Source organism: Alosa pseudoharengus, unplaced genomic scaffold (assembly GCF_046254945.1).
Source record: "Alosa pseudoharengus isolate Yale_2024_CS ecotype anadromous, Long Island Sound unplaced genomic scaffold, YU_APseudo_1.1 YU_APseudo_1.1_scf_2, whole genome shotgun sequence".
Taxonomy (NCBI): Eukaryota; Metazoa; Chordata; class Actinopteri; order Clupeiformes; family Clupeidae; genus Alosa; species Alosa pseudoharengus.
In genome coordinates, this window is record NW_027468663.1 from 57950317 (window position 1) to 57964098 (window position 13782).

Genomic DNA, 13782 nt, shown 5'->3' on the forward strand with positions numbered 1-13782 from the left:
ACCAACATTTTCCAGCACGCGTTGGATGACTGCTTCAAAACCGTAAATCTCAATCGCAAGCACATCTCTTCATCGTTGACCGCAGCGTCAGAATGCGACGGTGAGGGTTTTACATTCAAGTCAATTGGGCAGCCCTATGCGTTAAAAAACAACGACGAGGGATTTACGTTCAGGTCTATGGGGCGGCCTTCATCGTCCAGGAGCGACGCAATGGGGGTACCTTCTGCTTCAACTGTTGAACAGGGGTCAATGACCAAGCCTCAATATGTGACGACTAGGGGCGTGGCTAATGCACACAAAAAAATTATTAAGCCAAAAAACTTAGACTTCATGTAATTTAATTACATGACAATTTTCCATGTATTTATATCATGTACCTTTAATGTAAAGGGTAAAGTTTAATGGCCCTGTCCCCCAGGTAAGTTGTCGGGATAGCATAAGCCTTCAAAAGCCATTCAAAAATCATGTTCAGTAAATGTGATTCAATCATAAATAAAATCATAAATAAAATCATAATTGATTACATTAAGTGAATGTAAATTTCTACATAAACTTTGTATGTTATAATTAAATGGACACTTGCTGTTAAGGTGAAGCTCTACATAACCCTTATGTGGTTACGTGTAAAATTAAGGTGAATTTTTATGTTAACTTTAGTTGTTTATATATAATTATTGATAAGTTAAGGTGAACTTTGCAGCCTTATTTGCTTCCCAGCATGCACTGCAAGATTTAATTACCTGCCTTTATTAGGCTGTATTATTCTTAGTTTGGGTTTTCAAACACATTTTCCAAATGTTATAATCAGTGATGACATTTTGAACAATAAATTAGGCAAAATAAATAAATAAGTAAGGGATAATGTATAGAACGGCGGTCATTATCTGAAAATGAGGCCCGACGCGCCAGTGGAGGGGTCTTGCTTTGTCCTGAAGGGACTTATTTTCGGATAATGACCGGCGTTCTATACATTATCCCGCTTATTACACGTCTACTTGCCACAACGAAAAAATGAACTCCACATGATATGACTCTTTACATTTATTTGTTACCGTTTCATCGTTGCTTTTGCTGAGAAACAAATAGTTCGCAATAAACGCTGAATTTGAATCAAATATGCAACATGCTTACGTAGGATAATAATCCTGTTCAAAGTGTGCCTAAAGGTGAAAAGGAGGTCAAAGGTGTCTCTTGACATTACCAGAGTTGGAAATTGAAGGAGGTCAAAGGTGTCTCTTGACATTACCAGAGTTGGAAATTGAAGGAGGTCAAAGGTGTCTCTTGACATTACCAGAGTTGGAAATTGAAGGAGGTCAAAGGTGTCTCTTGACATTACCAGAGTTGGAAATTGAAGGAGGTCAAAGGTGTCTTTTGACATTACCAGAGTTGGAAATTGACACTCCTTCCATTGGAAAAACTGTCGTGCAGACGACATGTCACGGTGAACAGGTTTACAAATGTAAAAGAAGACTGCACCTGTCGATTTGGACATAAGGCCTTCCAAACTAAGTCATTTTATGACTAAACAGACTGAGCAATAATGTGAAAATGGCTATAGGCTATCTGAACTACTTTTGAATGTTGCATGAGTGTCAGAACAAGGCATTCAGGTTCAGAACAGGGACCCTCCTGTACGAGAAACAAAACTGTCAACGCCTGGGCAGAACACACCAGCAGGTTGAACTTGGAAAGTCAACACTGTCACAGAGGATTTATACTCTTAAACTCTTACTGCTTACTGTCACCGCCTTTTGATGGGGATGGCATGCAGACAAATCTTTTCTTGCAGGGAAATGCATCAGCGCTTCCTATGAATTAGGTGAAGCAAACCACAAACACTGCACATATGTAGGCAGTCATTTCAGAGTAATTTCTGAGAAAGCTTTGCTGACCAATGGAATATGTATGCAGTAAATTGTAACGTGTCTGTGTTTGCGTATCTCCATTCTTTTTTATCACACTTTGCCCACTCTTTCTCACTCATATACACACCCTTTCACACACACACACACACACACTCTGGTTAATGAGACAATTCCATGGTACCTTATCCAAGTATGAGGTGGAGGCACACCCAATCATCAGAATATAAAACCTTCATACTGTTGCAGTCTACAGATCAGCTAGAGCTCAGAAAACCTCTTGACATCATCTCACAGACACAGATTGAAGACCTGAACCCCCACCCAAAAGGCCAGAAGTAAGTAACTCTGGGCTGTAATTCCTTGTATGTGGGGTTGGTCCACTTGCATAGCAATAAATCAATGGATGGAAAGAATACAACTACTTTGTGAAACAAAAACTTATTCTGAATGTTTGTGCTGTTTTCTGCACAGGTTCAAAACATGGCTCATACACATCGCCAGTGCACCATTGAGATTGAGAACAGCTCTATGTTCACCCTGTGCAATGAGAAGTAAGTACAGTTCAGTCTTTGTGCTAAACTAGGCTACAGCTCAGCCAGTGTGCTAAACTAGGCTACAGCTCAGCCTGCATGCTAACCAAGATTATTAGTCCTATATCAAGATAAAAATAACTAGTTTGTATTGTTTTCAGTATAAAGAGATTTACCTAGCGCTTTCTTGTAAAATAAATTTTTTTTATTTATTTTTTTTAAAGTATTTTTATGCATTTTAATCAGATAGGACAGGAAGTGAGTAGGAGAGAGAGTCGGGGTGGGATCCGGAAAGGACCACGGGGCGGGAATCGAACCCGGGTCGTCGGTTGTGAAATCATTTGACTTAATTTAAGAAAAGTTTGACTTATTTTAAGACATCTCACCCTGAAAACAAGCAAATTTTTCTGCCAGGGCGTTAAGCAAATTTGTCCTTAAAACAAGCAAATTTGTCTGCCAGTGCGTTAAGTAAATTTGTCTTGATAAGACTCCTTAAAATAAGTCTTCCTAAATTAAGTCAGAATGATCTTTCGAGAGGGCACTAGGTAAAAATGCTAAAAACAGATTAATAACACTTGGTTAGATTTCATTTTTTGCAGTGTACTGTCACTGATTGTCACATGTCCACAGGACCAGGACATGTAATCAAATGCACATTGTCATGTCTTGATTGATTCACTCTATAATGGCTTGTCTTGACTGATGAACTTCTATAATGTATTGGATGAGTAACTTGTACCGGACAAATACATTTTTATACCCTGACCCGCATAGCCTTTCTGCACTTATGGACATCATCCTACTATAGGTAACAGTGTTGTACTGCAATGGATGACTGGGATTAGCTATGGCAGCCGTAGAAGCTAATCAACTGAAGTGGTGTCTGTGACGGCCGAACTGACTATTGTATTATATAGTGATGGGCAGTTTGCCAACTGTCTATATACTAAGGGACTGTATGATACTTACCGGGGGGGGAGGGCCGGTCGTCAGGGGGGGGGAGGGCCTAAGAGAATTTTTTAAGCCTTAGGGGAAGGCCCAGGAGAAATCTTTTGGCCTGGGGGGAGGGCCGAGGAAAATTATTTTTTCCTGATCCATGATTTTTTTTTTCCCTGATCAATGATCCGTTTTCGATATTTTAAAAGGTTTGTACGCCAAAACATGATTCACGTCTCTTTGACAGAGTGGGCGAGTCCAAAAAGTCGCAACCCTACCGGAAGCTTGCAGGTTTTTAAACATGGCGTCTAGCAGTGTTGCGCGGTCTGCCCGAAATTAAGCGGTCGCCCGCGGATGACCGCGGTTATGAGTCATAAACAAAATATTTTAATGATATTCGGGTCATTTGCGGGCGGGTCAGTTAAAAATAATTAAATATATATTTTCTACAAATAGGCCTACTTAAAATATCACGAGAAGGCTAGCATCAATACAGTAAAGCATCAATACAGTAAAGTCAACAGTAAAGAAGCTGAAGACGCGAGTTAAAATAATAAAGACACCCCTTCAGGAAAAGCGATATAGGCTATGGGAAATATTGGGAAAAGTTCTTAAAGAAGATGACAGTAGTACAAGTTATGGTCTATGTAGGCCTACTTCTTGCGAAGCCATTTAAAAGTATGACAGCCAAAACGGGCAGCCTGCAGGAATAAATGTTATGGCACAGACTACACAGCCATATCTACCGGTATGTATAGGTTTGCGCATGCATACAAGTTAACTTAGTTCGTTGTGTTTGTGACTTTAAACAGTGGATGCGCTTTAGTAAAGCTTTGTGCCTCATTCAGCATTATAAACCAGTTCTTACGCTAACGTTTTGACCAGCAATGTATCTCTCTTGCCTACCTTGCCTCAACATTTCTGTTTTTGAAAGAAAGATGTATGTCCATGGCCTTCAAATCTTATCCTAGTGTTCTAATCCTTGGTGGTTGCGTGCGTGCTTGCGCTCTTATTCTCATTCTCTCTCCTGCGCAAACATTATGTCCTGCATGCCTATGCGTGTAGTTCTACTGCATAAAGTTTCGCAAATAAATTAGTTTGTTTTACAGAAATGGCCTACTGTCACACTGCATGCAGGCTATAACCAAAAGCACACATTTTGTAAATAAGCGGGTCGGATCGCGGGTCGTGTATAATTTTGTCCTAATTAATATTCGCGGTCCGATTGCGGTCGGGTTGATTAAAATATCGGGCGACCGCGGGCCGCTTGTGACCAAACCCGCGCAACACTGGTGTGTACCCGTGTGTGTATGTGTGCTTATGACATTTGCTGGCCGTTTTAACCTTGTAAACGTCATTTTTCGACCAGCTTTATTTGATTCACGTAGGGGGGAGGGCCTAGGAGAATGGGGGGAGGCTGGGGGGAGGCCCCTGGAAAAAAAAATTTGACCAGGGGGGAGGGCCAGGCAGAACATTTTTAACCCAATCGTCTGGCGACCGGCCCTCCCCCCCCCCAGCTAAATATGGTACAGTCCCTAACCAGCCCCAAACCAGTACAATCTGAGCCCTCTGTAGCTCAGGATTTGGATAAACTGTTTAGCACACTGGCAAGTTTAGCAGTCCAGGTCAGCACTGTAACCTCTGGTCCACCAACATTACATTATTCCTACGGGTCTAAGGAAGCAGGTGATGTGAGGCATGTTCACAAGCTGTATTGTGAGTATATCAGCCTACTACGGATAGTAACATTGAAGTGAAACTTTTCCACATTAAGCAGAGTCAGATTTATTAGGTTTATAGGGGTTATATAATCAATTGTTATATTTTCCACAGTGTGTGGAGAGCTTCACCATTTTCTTCAACCACTTCCAGTTCCCTCATTGGTTCTGAAAACTGGTGCTTACATTAGCCACAAATGTCTGTGATTTGACTGTGTTTTTTTTTGTCCAGGTCGCACTGTGTCAGTGGATTCTGTGATGTTCCTCTGCCTCCGAGACTCAGCCCATCCGAAACAGGAAGTGGTCGCTTCGTCAAGAAACCCCACACAGCCTGTGGGGCTGTGGGCGTCTTCACCTATGACATCTACCAGAGATGTGAAGATCAGTGCATGGGAAAAATAGCTGTGATGTTCTCTAATCCGTATGACTTTGTTTCCCACTCTAACTGGTACGCAGTGGGAGTGTTCTGCAAGGAAACGGTCTGTGACGATAAACTGTTTAATGAAATGTATTATGGAGATCAAAACGGATTTGTCAGGGCTAAAGCCTCTGAGGGCAGTCTCACTTACAGTGACTGTTCAGGGGCCATCAGTTACAAACTGGGCATCACTGCCAATATGTCGGATAGCTGTGAGCCTGTCCTCAAGGTCAATGTCTACAACAAGTGACACCAGGGGTGCATTCAAATTCTAGCATCAATGCAGTGTTGTAACACCTATGGCGGTAACAATAATTTCAGAGCAAATGAATTCAATTTATAGATAAAAATTAGCTATGGTGCTAAACTCCAGCATATTTACATTGTGTACTTGCACTGATGTCCATCAATATGCACTGTCCCTATCCAAATAAACAATGAAAATAAATAACATCTATATATGTTGTATCTTGGGGGGTTTTCAGGACAGCCTGAGCTAACTATATATGGGAAAGTATGATGTGATGATATTTGCATATGTCTTGTGTCAGCCTTTATATCAAGAAAAAAAAAATTGGTGTCATTCATTTTTTTTCAAGTTATTGCATTGATTTCACCAGGAAGCATGCCAGTATCTACTCATAGTTACATAGGTGGAAATGTGTGGAATCTGACAATATAAAATTGTTGGGATACTCAATTTACAAAAGTATATGTCATAAATACTGACATACATATTTTTCATTATGAATAGTTTCATTCACTGAAATCTTGTCACTGAACCTTTGGATGAAGAATGTGACAATACTCGTCTGCATTTGTGACCTGAAGCAGGGCCAGAGTGGGGACATTTTTCAGCCCGGGAGTTTCAGGCCCAGGACCGGCCCACTTTTTCCATGGTGGTGGAAATTGGATAAATGAAGCAATAGTTTTTATTAATGCTATGGTTCAACAATGTAAAGGTTAAATAATAATTCACTTAAGCTGAGAAGTTAACAAAACATATTCCACTATTCCACAAGGATAGGTTGATAAATTAACAAAAGCAGAAAGAAAGGAATAAAGCATTTGAAATGAATCCCACCCTTCCACAAAGAGCCATATTAAACTAGTTTACAGTTCAATTCACAGTACAGTTTACAGTTACATTGTGAATAGCACCAGCAACATCTACAGCACCAGTTAGCCGCCTAAGCAGTGCAATGGTTTCAGCCACTTTATGACTGTATCGTTTCTTATAGACATGAGGATTTCCCTCTCTATGCACATTAACATGAAAGCCTCCAAGTTGTCCTGACTCAATGAGCTTCATAGCCTATTCTTCACAATTTTTAAGTTTGAGAAGCCCAGCAAACACACTAACGTGGCCATCACGTGGCCGCAACGTGATTTTCCAACCAATGTTTACGTTGCCGCCACGTTAATTTCCAACGTGGCGGCAACCGGAAAAGTGAAAGACGCCTTGATGTTGCCGCCACGTTATTTGACAACATTACCGCGACATATAGGCGACATGCAGGCAACCTTCCTGCAACTTAATGGCCACGTAACCGCAACTTTATAGCAACATTGAAACCCATGTTGGAGGTCGCCAGAATGTTGTCAGGATGTTAAAAAAACAGCTCTGGGCGGATCTGCAGATGCAGTCCTCATTTGCCCACTCACTTGGTTTAGGAAGAACAGAGCGACATTTCACATTTGATTACACCATTTATTTAAATTCATTTAATTTGGGAGTTCCTGCCGATGACTTGATGTGCTGCTGCTGCTGCTGCTCCTCCTCCTCCTCCTACTGCTGCTGCCGGGCCTGCAAGCAAAGAAGAAAACCTTTAGCTTTCAGGTAAGAGCTGCACTTTTTTTTTAATTTGTGCAGACTGTCCCGAAGTTTTACTTACGTTTTATTGTGCTGCATACTCCGGGTTCCGAGCAGTGGCAGCTTCTCCTTCCCCTTCAGGTTGCTGCCTCCAAATTTAGTAGTGTGGGCTACAGAAAACAACATTTCAATTAAGAGAGGCACAACATAGCCAACGTTTTCGGTCACCAACCATGAGAGAAAGGGTTCCACTTTCATCTCACACACACAGGCTACTAGCTCGTCGTGTCTTAAAACATGCCAAACTAACGTCTTCTCTGGGGAGTCCGTTACTGCATATATTCCCAGCTAACACACAACTAAACAGCCACGTTGCCTATAAGTTGCCAGTTGGTCACGGCCAACTAACATTCTGGCAACCTTCCTGCAACGTGGCCACAACGTTGCCACTATGAAGTGGCCATTTGGTGACTTGAGCAACGTTGCCACAACGTGGCGCTAAGGTCATTTGGTAATGTTGCCGTTTGGTGGTGTAAATAACGTGGCCATAACGTGGCCCTATGGTCATTTGGTAACGTTGCCATTTGGTGACTTGAGCAACGTGGCCATAACGTGGCCCTATGGTAATTTGGTAACGTTGCCATTTGATGGTGTAAATAACGTGGCCGCAACGTGGCGCTTTGGTCATTTGGTAACGTTGCCATTTGGTGACTTGAGCAACGTGGCCATAACGTGGCCCTACGGTCATTTGGTAACGTTGCCATTTGGTGGTGTAAATAACGTGGCCGCAACGTGGCGCTATGGTCATTTGGTAACGTTGCCATTTGGTGACTTGAGCAACGTGGCCATAACGTGGCCCTATGGTCATTTGGCAACGTTGCCATTTAGTGGTCTAAATAACGTGGCCGCAACGTGGCGCTATGGTCATTTGGTAACGTTGCCATTTGGTGACTTGAGCAACGTGGCCATAACGTGGCCCTATGGTCATTTAGCAATGTTGCCGTTTCCCAACACCAATTGTTAGCTGAGGTTATATCAAATGCAATAATAATCAGAGATATTATTTATTTATTTATTTTTTAAGTCAAACTATCTTCAAGCCAGAAAAATTGACCACTGGTTTGTACTGTTTATTTACTGCCTGATGACTCATCCCCACAAAAATAATGCTAAACTGAGATTAATGTTTACCATCCAGAACTACAATTTTCTAATTTCCACAAACTGAAAAATAGCAATCAAATATATTCAGATACTGAATTGATGAATCGTTTATTTTAAATGCATGTAGGGAACACATTAATAAATCACACTGACAATTCTTTCTATTAACATTTGAAGTAAAATTCATGTGTTTCATGAATTCAAGTGATGTGTACAAACAAACCACGTTGCAGGGTAGGCATTGGTCAACCAGGAGAGAGCATAAAGACCTTGGAGAGGCTGAGGTGGAGAGTAGCTAAACCACTGACTGCTAATCAGAATCCAATCCAAACTATGCTTTATATTAAGTTATAAGAAAATAACAGCAGTGCACATGACCCACAGGATAAGACTGATAACTGACAATCAACCTAAGTTTAATTTTAGTATTCAGTTACCAAGGCTGAAAAGAGGTTAAGCAATTTGAAATTGTGTGAGTAGGAGTGTTGGGTAATGATATAATCACAGGTGTTTTGTTTGGCTGTAACCTTGAGGTTCTGAGGCCGAGTGGCGAAGGTAACAACCCTGCGATCACAAATGCTGTGTTGATTCAATACATTAATTCTGCCACCGACTAATTAACCTTAAAACACCAGATTATTCTATTGACCTGGGATATTCCCACTTTTGGGAATAGCTGTCTCCTGTCCAATAAGAAAACAAATAATTCCATAGAACCCAAATGTTGTATGAAATCATAGCATGAGAAAATAATTCTACATTACAACACCAGCTTAATTATAATTCAATTATTATTGTATTCACCAAATTATTTGATCGATCAGCAAGTAGGCTAAGTGGTGCCAATCCAACATCAGTTCATATGTCAATTAAGTGTTGCAAGTTTTCTATCAAGCTGAAGTTGTCCTTAAGCCGTAGAGATGCTGGTTCTGCTGTCGCAACTGAGTCAGGGTTATCAATGTTGCCTCCGGTTGTCTCCAAAATGGTGGATCGATCCCTCTTCAGTTCGGTCCCTGGAAAAGAAAAAAAAGGTAAGAATGTCTTAATACTTTCTGTTCACACACTCACAGTTTAATAAAATATCAAGCGAAATGAAAAAGTGTGCATAGACAACTATACAAGAACAATTGTGTCTAGCTAGCTGAGTTTGACTGCTCCAAAGTCCTTTTAGGCAAGTCCCTCCACTCGGCAGTCATATTGCAACGCTTTTTGGGTACTCATCGGGCATCCTATTCGGCAGAAATACGCATGCACAAGGCTTCACGACACCAGTGTGCTCCAGTGGCGAGTTCACAACACATGATTGGCATGATGTCTGCACAACACAGCACATAATTGGCTCAATGTAGTCACATCACACCACATGATTGGCTCAATGTATACACATGTCGACATTTTGGCGAAGAAGGGGTGGGATATGTGTAGACAACGCCATTGGCGTTACAAACTAACCCCATGCATTTCTATGGAGGATTTTTTGAGTGCTGTCTCCTCATTTGAAAGTCTCTGACTGATCTTGTTTTTATGCCTGTAACTCTACTCTACACCAGATGTGAGGAGTACCACCATGCTGCCCTCTGCAGCCTATGCATTGGCAATGAGGAGACCAAACATTGTTAATAGGAGCTTGCCTTTTAGATGTAACATTAGGTTGAGTCAATTGTCTATGCTTACCTAAATCTTATTTTGCTTTGACATTTTTATGTGCATGCACAAACAAAGTCGATGGAGAAGGGGTGAAGGTGTAACCCACCTAAGCATTGGTTACTAAACCCAAAATTAGTTGCCAATGTTAAATAAATAGGTACATAAATTGAATAAATAACAAAATAATTAACAATCCAGAAGGACATACGATTTTCTAGTCAACGGGAAATGCTTTTATTTTGACAAGCGTGTTGCTTGGATACCAGAATTCGTTTATTTTACGTTCTACTCGATAACGTTACACTTGAATAGACTTTGAATCAAAACCTTTTACTCCTTGACACCTTTCTATCGTGAATCATTTTTAATACCTCTTAAGTCGTTTTACTATTTCTACTTTGTCCTTAATCTTCCCTCATTGTTTTCACGTCTTTATCCACTTCTTTTGAACGCCGGTGAGTAATTTATCTGCTAGCAAAGATTGTTAAGGCTAGCGAGTGATTAGCATCGCGTAGCAGCAATTGCATTAGAATGGGGCTAGCATGTAGCATGATAGGATAACTTTGAGCTAATTGAATGATATAAAAAACCAATCGGAGATTTACGTTTACTGTACTGCTTTGTTACTGTACTTTACTGTACTGTAATGTTAGTGTTTTAATATTAATATGATATGTGAATGTTATTGAATATGACAAGTGTAATTAGTAGATGGTGTGCTAACGTTATGATTTTATATTCTCTCACATGCAACCTGCGTGACGGACAAAGTCAACCAAAATGCTTATACGCTAACCCAACGACATGATAAGCATCTGCAAGGAGGTTACTGTGAGAGTATAAAAGAGGCCCTATGCAACAATTTTAGCAAAAATGACCTTAATTATGCAGGTTGAGAGTCGTTCTGATGGTTCTACAACACTTTTTGGGTCGTTTGGTGGGTGCTTCGTCTCCCCCTAGTGCTTCTCCGCGGAAAAAACGAATATGCAACTTTCTGGTCACGGTCGGAACACATCCGGATCGGCGGAAATACTCGAAAATGTAGTCAGATTGTAGTTTCTAAGAAGACTGCAAAACGGACTCCGACTTGGCTTTGTTGCTGATGAAATTGTAAGTAGCCTACCTTTGGGTGAACTTCGTTTTTGTAATGTGATTTTTGCTCGACCGTTTTATTGTGAGCCCTATGTGTTTAGCTTGGTTTATTGATGCTAGCTTGCTAGCTATTGGGGGTTTAGCGTAGCAGTCACTTGCTACCGAAGCTGCAGGGGGAGCTATGTCGTGAATAATGCGAACCCAAATCAGGCGAAAACCCAGAAACAGCGAAAGAATAACCAGACCTGCATAGGGCTTCTTTAAAGGGACACAAATGGCACAGCTTTTGCAGGAGGAACAGGTCCTGCTTTCAAGCTCCATCTCTGGTTCTTCCATATATGGCAGTCTGCCACTATCCTTCTGACCTTCCTGTGTCACCTCACTACGTGTCCTGACAGTATAACCTTCAATTGAGGACTTTTTCAGCCTCTCCCACTGGTTGTGCCAGGCTAGACAGCTCAGTTTGTAATGTGCTAACATTAGCTCTGTCATCAAACCTAAGCAGACATTTGCTAATTTCCTGGAGTGCTGAGTTAGGGAGCCCATTTATCTTTATTTCAGGGAAAGTTTTTAGGGTCAAGACAAGCAAACTCTGAGGTTCTGCATTTGCTGAAAACCTCCTATCTATGCTACCTGCCACAGTGTCCAGAATAACATTATAGACATTCACCATGGTTCATCATCTACAAGCTCTCCTGGCATTCTTTTCTATTTTCGGACACGTTATGTATGGAAGTGCAGTCTGCACAACAAACTCATAGTTGTCCAGCTCTTCCAGCTTTTTCATTGGCCCAACTCACAAAGGTATCAGCAGCCACATTCACTCCCTCAAAGGCGCTTACAGTATGTTTTGAGGTTATTCTTTGTTCCTTCAACCAGACACTGAGCTGACAAAATATCCATTGTATAGATACTTGGAGAGGGGGGATGTATGTTGGAAAATGCGAAGGAAGGTTTGAGCAATGAGGATAACCTCATATTTCAGCAGATTTTCAATCAATCCCTTTGCTTTGACCCTCACTGTTGACTTCATACTTCTATCTCCCTCAACAGAGGCTAGGGTCAGCAGCAGGTCAACAAACAATGCATCCTGGGGATTACTAAAACACCCAAAGACCTTAGTGAGAGTCTGATCCTTAGCCCACCACCTGGCTATTGGGCTCATTCTCCTGTGATATTTGTCCTCACTTGTCTCTTCCCAAGTCTGCATACATTTATAAGACTTGGAACTCTCCTATTTTCATATACAGTACAATGGACTCTTTATGTGATTGTTTATGATAATTATTGCTATGATATATTTTTCTTCTATCACCTATCTTAAAGGAACACGCCACCCAATGTCAGTAGTAATATATGTTCTTACCTTAACTTTCACGAGTTTAGTCATACCTCTCCCGTGTCCGTACGTGCACTCAAACGCTCTGGTGCGCGGCTGGACTGTGTTAGCATGTTGCTATGCTAGCGGGCTTTGACGGCAACTAAGCGTAGAAGTAATCAAAAACATCCACGTTTTACCGACTTAAATACAGTTGCACGAGTAGTTGATAGAAATGCTATGGCCACGCAACATGAAACGTGGCGATTTTCAAAGCGAATAAACCGGAGAACTACAATGTGTGGCGCAATAGCACTTGGGAGTACTTCGACCTAGCGTAGTAGTATTGTTAACACCTAATTGTAGATCCTATCCACCACAGAGTTTAGAATCCATGCTGGATCGACCCTCAGCCTCTCCCTCCCCTCTGAGCGAGAGAGAGGCACACACACTAGAGATGCGCTGAGGGGCTATTATTTCAACCATAACTGCATAGCAAAACGTATCATCCATCAGCCATCCATCAACACCAAAGTTTTTTGACCAATCTTCGAAACGGCACCCGCACACCATCCGCTGGTTGTTTTAATGTAGGGGGTGATGCAGCGCTGCTGACGTGAGGCTAGAAAGCCCTTGCCTGTTCTAGGAAGACTGATCCAATGCAGCAAATATATTAAAAGGCTAAAGTCGTACATTGGCTATGTTGTAGCCTATCCCCAGAATATCAGCAGCAAACTCAGTCTCTGTCTCGCAAAACAGCTGTCTCCAAATAAAACGCACATCGGCCTGTTGCCTTTTCTGCCAGCTTGTGAAAATATATCGTCCAAAATGCTTGATTGCATTGCATTCTCCACATTTTTAGCTACATTTTCATGTACCACATCAGCATTTTTGTTCAGTGAATCTTTTGTAAATTGCTTTACAATTACCGTCGGGCCTATAGGCCTATTGCCTGGCTTGCCTCAGCTTCGGTCACGTCCTTTTACAATTTTATCATTGTAATAAAAAACGCAATTTGCCACATAATTTCAACATGCTCCTGGCCTACTAATTAATGCCTATTGTACTTTATTTTTTGCAAAAAGAAAGAAATCCTTGATAAAATAACAAGTCATTCACATTATAGACTACTTTACACACTGTTATGTCAGGGTGACTGAAAGCCTGTTCTGAAGACTCCCATTCATTTTGACTGCACGAGCGCGTCTTTTTCAGACAGACAGCGCAATTCATTTTAAAGCAATTTACAAAAGATTCACTGAACAAAAATGCTGATGTGGT

The 13782-nt window shown here is 41.3% G+C and overlaps 1 protein-coding gene and 1 long non-coding RNA gene across 2 annotated transcripts; one reads left to right on the plus strand and one right to left on the minus strand.

Moving 5' to 3' along the window:
* Window positions 1–2345: 2345 nt before the first annotated feature.
* LOC143133606 (DELTA-sagatoxin-Srs1a-like) lies at window positions 2346–5717 on the plus strand. The gene is made up of 2 exons (XM_076293354.1): window positions 2346–2416; window positions 5282–5717. The coding sequence occupies exons 1-2, from the start codon at window positions 2346–2348 to the stop codon at window positions 5715–5717; spliced, it is 507 nt and encodes a 168-aa protein (XP_076149469.1).
* A 1440-nt stretch (window positions 5718–7157) lies between these two features.
* LOC143134914 (uncharacterized) lies at window positions 7158–7603 on the minus strand. The gene is made up of 2 exons (XR_012988731.1): window positions 7363–7603; window positions 7158–7274 (listed from the first exon to the last, which is right to left on the minus strand). It is a non-coding gene; the product is annotated as an uncharacterized LOC143134914 (long non-coding RNA).
* Between the last annotated feature and the right edge of the window lie 6179 nt (window positions 7604–13782).